The sequence below is a fragment of the Pinus tabuliformis genome, chromosome 7 (genome assembly GCF_031772625.1).
Source record: "Pinus tabuliformis cultivar Carrire ecotype Pingquan chromosome 7, CPIR1, whole genome shotgun sequence".
NCBI lineage: Eukaryota > Viridiplantae > Streptophyta > Pinopsida > Pinales > Pinaceae > Pinus > Pinus tabuliformis.
The window spans coordinates 2,051,053,162-2,051,063,834 of NC_142293.1; the positions used below are offsets into that span (position 1 = coordinate 2,051,053,162).

At 35.6% G+C, this 10,673-nt stretch overlaps 1 protein-coding gene across 1 annotated transcript; it reads right to left on the reverse strand.

Moving 5' to 3' along the window:
- Positions 1 to 8,575: 8,575 nt before the first annotated feature.
- On the reverse strand, positions 8,576 to 9,331 carry LOC149256746 (uncharacterized). Its single transcript, XM_089455444.1, has one exon. It carries the CDS (start codon positions 9,329 to 9,331, stop codon positions 8,576 to 8,578), a length of 756 nt encoding a protein of 251 aa, XP_089311570.1.
- Positions 9,332 to 10,673: the final 1,342 nt, after the last annotated feature.

Sequence of the window (10,673 nt, forward strand, 5' to 3'; positions counted from 1 at the left end):
GGAACTAATTCCTAAACTAAGACACACTCAACTAATGAACGAACTCTCTCCAATAATACATTCTCCATTAATTCCAACAACAACATCTCCACCATACTATTACTATTATTATTAAAAAATATTATATAAATTAAACATTTATACATTTAAAAAAACATGGAACAAGGTAGAATATTTTCGCTCACTTTACTATGGAGATTCTTAATATGGAAATAGGCTGTGTCACAATATCATGGCTTATCAATACCCCATACCCAAAAAAACCACAACTTATTTCATATGAGACTTGTTTTAATGTCATTTTTTTAATTAATAAATTTAATTAAAAAAGAAAAAAGAGTATAACCATTTTGGAGAGAAATCTCAATATTTGAATTGTGTACATTATTATGAATATTCTAAAATATTCTATTAAAGTTAAATCTCTACTTTATGATAATTAAATAAAATTTATTTTAATTTTGATTTGATTTTATCATTTGATTATATACTTTTTCATATCTTACTCTGTTTTTATTTATTAGTTAATTTTGACTTTTGATTTTATTATTAATTTGGGTTATGAATAGGTATTATTATATAATAATAGTAATTAAGATTAGATAATTAAAAATAGAAATAATTTAATATTATGAATAGTTAAAAATTAGATTATTAATTTATTATTAAAAAAATGTTTATTTTAATTGATTCTAGAATTCTATAACGTGCCAATTTTACTGTTTAAATATTTGACTTAGTTACTATTAAAGAATCTTACGGTTGCATCTGTGCTATAAATATTTGATGTGTTGGATCTTGCTCTCCATTTATGTCTTGATGATGAACCTTCGTAGAGGTTCGAAACGCTTAGACCCGAAGTTGTCAATGTGATTATTCCTAAAGAATTTTTTTTAAAATTGCTAAAGTCCAAAATAAACATAAAAAATTATGAAAAGTTTATATATATATGTCTAGTCTAACTTATAGACGAAATAATCTTTTTCACCGGAATTCACCAAAATCGGGCAATACAATTTCAAGATTTTTTGTTGTTTAAAATACATTTTTGAAACCCGGATGCGGGTGAAATCAATGTGTCATAATGTTTCACAGGACAGATGGAGGCGCTTGGTACTGCTAGATGCAGACTCGTGCGATTCTCCAGAAGCTTATTTGGTTGGTGTGTTTGACATTCAAGCGGCTCACTCGGTTCTTAAGGGATCATTTGCAGAGCAAAAGATTTGGCACGCTCTCTGCATTTACTACTCGTCCCGTCCAAGGTAAGGCTTTGGTTATTTTATCCATGGCATTCAGGGATTTCATTACCACTGTAAGCGCCCTACCTTCGTGTCTCTGGTTAAAGTCGGAAGTGGGTTTCAGGGGTTGGCTGTTCTCTGCAAACAATGGTGAGTTTTCTTTATGTATTCCGTTTCTTATTCACCTCTGGCTTGGGAAAGTGTGGCGTTTAGATAGCGGTCTAGTCTCTGGAAACTTTGGCAAGCTTTCAGCTTCCCCTACTACTTTTCCCGCGTCGCTCTCCCTGCATTTGTAGTCCTGTAGTCAGTGTATTAAGTTGGTTTTTGTGTTGTGTAACCTCCCTCTGGGTTCTGCTTTTGGTTTTCCATATTGTTTCATCACCCTCCGGTCTCGGCCTCTGTGGACTCTCCTCATCATGGTGCGCCACAGCATGAGGAGTCGTTCCGGGGAAAGTCGGGGAGGGCGTGGAAAATGGCCGACTCCCAGCTCTGTGGATCCTGCTCACGATCCAATTCCATATCATGGGTTCCAAACAACTCATTTCACTTTTCAAAGCAATTTGAATAGACCTCTAATCACTGCCAATATCACCATTCTCTTCTCTGAAGAAGAAGCTCTGCCTCCAATTCGGGTGCGCCTGATGTCTAAGCCTCCTCAAGAAGCTTTCAACAAAGCCAGCAGTCAAAGCAACAGACAGGTTACTGCAAGGGAAAGGCTGGCAAAATATTAGGGGGAGAGACTTGAAAGGAGCGAGGCTCTCAGTGCCTCTTGGCCTCCGGAAACCGCTGTCTCGAGGATTCGGGAAGAGATGGATGGTGACACGTGTCCCCTGCTGCGGCACCCAGGCGATGAAGATGTTGGACATGAGGATACATGGAAGGATAACGCATGTCCGGTGGTGGAGGAACCTCAGCATGAGGACGCTGCATTTTAAGGCCATCTGGGCCCTTCCCTTTTTGGTTTTCCGGATGACTAACATGATCAAGCTCAAGCGGTTTTGGACGCAGCTCGGGTCAGAAATCTTCAGACAGACGGTCTAGATTTTCTCTATGTTGCTTAGTAATGTAAAAATCTTCTGGAATTTTGAGAAATGTAATGGTCTCGTGCTCTGGTCATATGCTCTAGACAGATGGTTTTCACCTCCTCTTCATGTTTCCTTGGCTAATTCCTAGTGGCTATATCTGCTCTCTTGCTTATGTATCTGGTTCTTCCCTCACAAGGGATAGTTTATGTTGTTCTGAGTGCTTTCGGAGGATGATTCCCGAGGCTTCGCCCCCTTATATTTTTACTTTGTTTTACAGTTAATAGAATTAGCATTTGCCGAGAAAAAAAAAATACATTTTTGAATGATAAATAGATTCAGCTGTTTGAAAAACCTCGAGGCATTCAAATTATGCGGTTTAAACAATTTAAACTCAAGGTTTTTTGTTGTTTAAAATACATTTTTGAATAATAAATAGATTCAGTTGTGAAAACCCCCGAGGCATTCAAATTATGCAATTTAAACAATTTAAATTCAAGTTTTTAAAAATCTACGATAGATTTTGATTAAAATGAACACAAAAAATAATTGTGGAAAAAATCATTTCATTTATAAATTAGGCTACACTTATCTATATAACCATTATTGTGCACATGATTTTGAAGTTTTTAATTTAATCTATGAAATGCCTAGACTTTTTAAAATTATTTTATTTCAAGTGTCGTATTTTACATTTAAACGTCATTGGTTGACTTTAAATAAGATTTTCTCGTTTTAGTCGTACATTACTAAAATATTCTGTGGAGATGAGTTTAAAATTTTAAATTTACGAAATGTCTGCATTTTTTAATTTATTTTATTTTAAGTGTCGTATTTTACATTTAAACATCATTGGCTGAATTTAAATGAGACTTTCTGGTTTTAGTCACGAGATATGATAATTTTTTAACTAATTTTATGGACCTTTCTATTTATCAAATTTTTAAGATTTATTTTAGCGAAGTCTAACATTTCACATTTAGGTGATATTGACAGCAATGTTTAAAAGATACTCTCGTGAGTGAGATTTCCTTTTGATTAATTTTATGTTAGTGCGGTCTTGTGAAACCAGTACTTTGTGATTACTTTCATCAAAAATTATGTTTTGTTCTTTTAACGGTAAGAAAATTGACATTCAGGAAAACAAAAGTAGTGGTTTTTTTTAAGAAAAGAAAACATAACTAGCATAAGTTTTACTTTGAAAGCAACATTTTTGCGGATTACAAATACTTTGAAATTGACTTCAACAAAAATCTAAGTTGGAATGGTTGTAGAAAGAAAAGAACTTTGGGGGGTTGGAAAGCATTTTATGCTTTTCAAAATAGGTGTAGAGAGGAAAAATTATGGGACTAGAAGACCACTTAAACTCTTTTTTGGCTTCTAGTGATTCCGATGATTCTCTATGGTTGTGAACTGTAGGCTTGCAGTACCTCCAACATGCACTGAAGACAAATTGAGAAAATTCAAAAGCGTTTGATTACAAACAAATTTAAGATTAAAAGTGTCGTTCCTTATGATATCTTGTTAAGTGAAACAAGGACTGCTCCTATTGAAGCAATTGCTATGGTGCGAGTCATAAGGTATTTAAAAAAAATTGAGCAAATGGAAGAGGGTAGATGGCCTAAGGTTGTCTTTAATGATAGATTGTTTAAGAGCAAAAAAACTTGGATGCAGCAAAATAACAAATGGTTTAGTAAATGGAGTATTTGCTTGAATGTGTGTCGCATAAACAACAAAGATATAAAATCTTTTGTTATGGAAAAGTTCCACAAACGTACTTGGAATAAGGAGCTAGGAAGAAAGAAAAATTACTATATTGAATTGTTTAATCCCACTCATAATCATCCACTAAAAGCATACATAGAGGCCAATATCTCTTAGACAACCAAAATTCTTATTGCTCAGGTAAGGACTAATTCTCATCAACTCTATTGTGAAATAGAGCACTGGAAAAGGCCAAAGGAAGTGTGGGAGGAAAGGGTATGTTTTTTTTGTTCTTCCGGAAAAGTGGAGATAGAAAAAACATTTCATTTTAGAATGTGAGGCCTTCAAAGACAACATGGAAAGTTATGCAGATATGTTGGCAACTAGCTCTTGGGATAATCTATTTAGGGAGGGGTTTGTCGAGAAGTTGGGAGCAGTTATTGTGAAGCTTCACAGAAAAGGGCCGAATACATCAAGTAGATGAAGAAGCAATCCGTCCCATAGACTATCTTTAGCCTCGTAGACATTAAAATAATTTCTTCTTTCTTCTTTCAATCTTCAAACAGACTGGAACACTTAATTTATTCTAATAGAATCTCTTCACTTTTCAAAACTCTTCACATTTTTTTAATAAAAAAAGCAGCCAATGGGAAATTTGGAAAAAAATATATATATATCTGAGAATTAATTTATTTTAAGTGCTTTATTTTACATTGAAACTGTGCCTTATTTTACATTTAAACATCATTGAATGACTTTAAATAAGAGTTTCTGATTTTAGTCATGAGCAATGAGATTTTTTAAACTAATTTTAAGGACTTTTCTATTTATTTATCAAATTTTTAAGATTTAATTTTAGCAAAGAAAGACTCTCGTTAGTGATATTGTTTTTTGATTAATTTTATGTTAGTGCAGCCTTGTGCAACCAATACTTTGTGATTACTTTTATCAAAATTCGTTTTTATTTTTTTAATAATAAAAAAATTAACATTCAACATCATTGCTTATTTGTTTATTCAATCTTTGAACAGACTCCAAGATTGAATAAACAAATAAGCAATCTCCAATTACAATCCCTTTAGTTTTTTATATTTTCTATAAAAGAAAACACCCAATGGAAAGATTTGGAGAAGATTTGTGAGAATGATTTTTCTTTAATTTTACCCAAATAATTTTATGGAAATGTCACATTCTTTTCTTACTTATGTGGAAAGCTGCGCGTTTACCATCATTTTGTAAATCTGACAGCTGTCTCATTTATTCAAACTTGAGACCGAAAACAAGTGTTTTTGGATTTAATAAATGTGAGTGCGCTCTTCTTTTGGAAAGTTAAGAGACCTGAAGATATCGGAAAGATTCAATTATCTCCTCTCTTTTTTTCAGGAAGAAAAAGCGTGATATTATATTATATGAGAAATATAAAAATTCATACATATATTCAGATTCTGTAGATGGCCCAATACAAAACCTGCCAGGAAAATGACAGATATGAAAACTAAAGCTAGCATAACCAGGAAACAAAAAAAACATATGCAAAATCGCCCATCTTCAAGATATTCTTCATGTTTTTTGATCACAAGAAAGGAGGCTTCTGCAAGGACTATGATAGAAACTTCATCATGGAGAATAAAAAGTGAAAGAGTAAACCTAAAAGATTGCTTGGGAATAACTAGAGATCATGAAAAGAAAACTCCTGGATAGGAAAAAGATTCCCTTCAAAAGAAACCTGCAAGAACCAAAGACCCGGTGCTGAATGAAGACCCTCTTTTGACAACAAATCAGCCTACTGATTTAGATCCCTACTGATATGATGAATGGAGCCACCTTCCAATCTTCCCCAGTATAAACTGATCCTGTCCATCCATCTGACAAGGTGTGGCATGAAAATATGATTTTTTCCAGAGACGAAATCCACCACCACCTTAGAATCTCCAAAAACCGAGACATCCTGTATGATTAGAAAGAAGCAAAGTTTTAGAAGGCCAGCTAGGGCCATTGCCTTAGCCTTACTATTGGTGCCTTTCCCACCATTCCAGTGGGCAAAAAAATGAATGTTTTCATTTACCATAATAATAACTCCACATCCACAGGAACCTTGTTGTTCAGCTCCATCGAAGTACGCTCTTGGATAAAAGGAAGGATCCTTTGATAAATCTTTACAGGCGCTCTTGTTTTGCTTGAGAGACTTTTGTGGAAGAGCTTCATAAAGAGAAACAATATTGAGAAAAATATCCAGGAAAGGGGATTTACAGCCATTGAAAATAGAGTTGTTTCGCCACTTCCATATACTCCACAAAGTGATGATGAAGATTGTCCTCCATGATTCCTTTTGCTCACTGCACCAGAGGAGCGAATCAATGATAGAAGCGTGGATATTGTGCTGGACTCCATAATAATTCTCCAAGGCATGCCACAATTGTTGAGAACCTTTGCATTGCAGAAATAAATGGTCATTGTTTTCCTCCTCAGACCTGCAAATGGGACATAGGCCGGGACCGTGCCATCCCCTCTTCTTTAAGTTTTCCCAGGATAGGTTCTTATTGTGGAATGAGAGCCAGGCAAAGAAAACCATTTTGGGCGGGCAATCTGCCTTCCAAAAAATGCGAGGGAAGATGGGATTGTGAGAGGGCTGCTTTTGACCAATCAAGTTCAGGTATACATCTTTGACACAGACACTGTTCAGCCCTTTCGATATGTTCCAGGTGAGGCTGTCAGATTCTTCAGAGCAGAAAAATCCACAGTTCCTTAGGCACGTCCTGATATGTTCCCATTGAAGGGCAATCAGATCAGACATTTTTAGAGTTCCTGCATCTTTCGACAGTGGAATAGATCCCTTCCATGCCGCAATCAAACTGCCCCAAAAGAAGAGGCCCCTTCTATGAAAGAAGTTTAGTAAAGATACAGGCACATTGATCTCCTCGGCACCGCTTAAGAATTGATCTTTCCTGATAAGGATCTTGTTTCCAGATTGGAAGCACCAAATTAAATTCTTCAAAAAATAATTGTCAATCTTACGAAGGCTGAGCCAAATTGGAGAACCATATGGGGCGCCGATCCTTCCCTCCCTAAACCAAAAAGTTAGGTCCTTCCTGCCCAAATATTTCTTCTGAATAATGGAACTCCATGATCCTTCTCCATGGATCGCTCTCCACATTGACTTGCATAGGAGAGCCTTCCCGAAAGTGCGCATGTCGAGCAGACCCCAGCCACCCATGCTCTTTGGCAGCAAGATACTGGACAGTTTTGAGAGGTGATATTTCGTTCTTCCCGCTTGACTGCCCCAAATAAAGTTCGCTGTGAGTTTATTCATAATTTGAATTATGCTCGTCGGGAGAAAATATAAATGAGCCCAATAAACTGCGAGCTGGTTCAGTACTGATTGCGCCAAAGTCACTCTTCCCACCAGTGTTAAACATCTGTATTCCCAAGCTAAGATCTTCCTGTAGTATCTGTCTGAGATCCAACTCCAATCTGCCTTTGAGTAGCCATTTGCTTTTAACTGAAAGCCCAAATATTTGATACCAAGACTGATAGATTGCATTTTTATTCCAAAAAGATTAGCCAGCCATGCAACTTCAACCAGATTGGAGTCATTGTGGAAAATAGTTGACTTCACATAGTTTATTTGCAGTCCTGTAGCCATTTGAAATCTTTTTAGGATTCCATAGAAGCATAGCTAGGTGAACCTACAAATCATTTCGAAAAGGATAACATCATCTACGAATAAGTTGTGGGAGATAGAAATATTTCTGCAAATTTTTAGGGGGCGGCATCTGTTTTCCTTGACAGCCTTGTTGATATGAAGGCTATGCGAGTTCATGGCCAGGATAAATAGGAGCAGCGCAAGGGGGCATCCTTGGTGAATACCTCTGGCCGCGCAGAAGAAAGAAGATGGGATCTCGTTTATGATGATCGCATAGTCCACCCTTTCAACGCAGGCCATAATCCAATTGATCATGCTGGCTCTTAAACCGATATTTGCAAGCAGGCACCTAGTGAATCCCAGTCAAGGCAATCGTATGCCTTACAAAGATCAATCTTGAGGATAACTGCATCACTTTTTTTGGAATGAATAGCAAACAGACCTTCCTGTGTGCTTGCGACTGCGTCTAGGATATTTCTACCTTTTAGAAAGGCGTGTTGTTCCCTTGATAGATGTTTTGATAAGGTTCCTTTTATTCTTTCAGCTATGATCTTCGAAATGATTTTGAAGGAGATGTTACAAAGAGAGATCGGTCTAAAATCCTTGAAGGATTCCGCATCGCCTTTTTTTGGGATGAGGGCTATGTTAGTGGAAGAGATTTTTTGATTGATGCAGCCTGACATCCTGGTTGCTTCCACCATCCTTAATAGGTCTGATTTTATAAGATCAAAGAAGTGAGAGAAAAATTCTATCGTCCAGCCATCAGGGCCCGGACACTTGTCCCTCTTGAAGGATTTTATTGTTCTCAACAACTCCTCCTCAGAAACCGGCTGAAAGATTTGGTCATTTAGATCATCATCAAACATCCAAGGAAACTCTTCAATGCCCCACAAAATGTCCTGAATATTGCATTCCTCGGACCTTTTGTACTGGTTCTCAAAGTATTTCACCGCCTCATTTGAAATGTCCTATTGGGAATATAGAAAACCTTCTTTCCCATCGCTGATTTTCCATATAGAATTATTTTCGCGTCTAGAGCTGGCGAAATTATGAAAGAACTTTGAGTTCTTGTCTCCTTCCTTCAACCAAATCGCTCTGCTCTTTAACCTCCATAAAGATTCTTCCCGTTCTAAAATTTTCACTTTTTTCTTTTGGAGCTCCTTTATTTGGCATCTTATTTTAAAAGGTAGCATGTGTGTGGCCATTGAATCCGCAATGCTATCCAATTCCAATAGAACCTCCCGGAGCTCCTTTCTGTTTGCATGTCTTTTTTTGTACTGCCACTCCTTTACCATCTTTCGTATGGCCTCCATTTTGTCTCTGAAAGTCATTAGAAGAGGAACAACTTCGGGAGATGACATCTCAGACCAGGATTTTGAAATGATGTCATTGAACTCCGGGTCTTCTAGACATGTCCTGTTGAATTTAAAGGAGTAACCTTTTCTAAACCCCTTTACCCTCCATCCGAGCATAATCGTTCTGTGATCATAGATGAAGACGTTCTCAATTGTTGAGAAAGGCATGCCTAATTTGTCAATTAGGCTAGCATGAAGTATAAATCTTTCAATTCTCTTCACAATATAAGCTTTCTCGGCCCTTCCATTTTCCCACGTCAGATGCATCTTGGGAGGGAGAATGTCAACAAAGTTCCTACTGAGAAACTCGTTCTTAATTCTGTCGGCAATGGGATCCTTTTTCTTGTTTATGCCCCAGATTTCGTCCATGTTTAAGGTGAAATTAAGGTCACCTGGAGTCGCAGACGCACCGAGGGTGAGGTGCAAACGGTAAATGAAGAAAACCATCCAAGCCAATGAGGACCAAAACCAAAAACTGGAGTTCCAATAAAGCAGAGAGGGCTCACCACTGTTTTGAAGCACTGTGATAAGGAGATAGGAATTCCACACTAATCCAAACACTGGTTGGTTGTCTTTACCTGCACATCACCACTCGGCCGCCGCGCCCAGGTTCCACAAGCATCTCCACATCCTCCAGACATCAAATTAAAGGCCTCGATTATCTCCTTTATTCAAACAGGAAAATGGGAAATTAAGGGACCACATCTCGAAAAGATCGTTAATGTGATTTTCTTATTTATGTGAGTGTTGCCTCGTTAGTTTATTCCAACTTCAAAGAGAAAACCAAATTATTCCAACTCACAGCATTTCATGGACAAAGGATTTGAACAAAATAAAACTTCTCAGGGAGAGCAAAAGAATAAGAAGAAAGATCTGCTATACCACAATCACATTATTTGGAAAATTTATCACAATTGTATGACTGTTCGAGAAACACAATTAAATATGATTGTTCCAGAACCACATTATTGGTATTTAGAGACTTCGAACTTTAAACATTATAAAAACAATAAAATTATATTAAAAAAAATATTATATAATTTTACTAAAAAAATATTATATAATTTTACTGAATATTTTGAGGAAAAAAATATTAACAATAAATTCAAATGCATTATCAATTCAAATAATAAATAGCTAAATAAATAAAGCACTTTCATTTTTTATATTTATATATTTTTAAGAATATATTCAATCAATATTTTACATATATATGGAAAGAACAATTACCTTTTAAAATATATTTATCTATACTTTACACATAAAATGTGAATACAACCTTGTCAACAAAAAAATTATCACTGCAATTAAGACATTATTATTGTTACTTGGTAGGATTGGATTCTCCATAGCCACATGCAAAATTATAATTAACAAAATACCTCAATTTACCAAGCAGTGAAACCTAAATTGATTGGATTTTAAACCTTAATTCTAACTCGTATTTAGCTATATTTAAATTAAGCGGTAGGTACTAGCTACTATATAGCACTTGTCATTAAAATTAACCTTATTGATCCTAAATTATATTTGTGCTTTGTCTTATTTTAATAAAATGAAAAATAAATGAAAATACAAATTTATTTTTATTTTTATCATAAATGTCTTTTTAAAAACATTGTTACATTCCACATCATTTATCAAAATATATGACATGTTTTTATATAGATGCTTAATTATAAAATTTAATTGTAAAGGGTTATAAGCATTT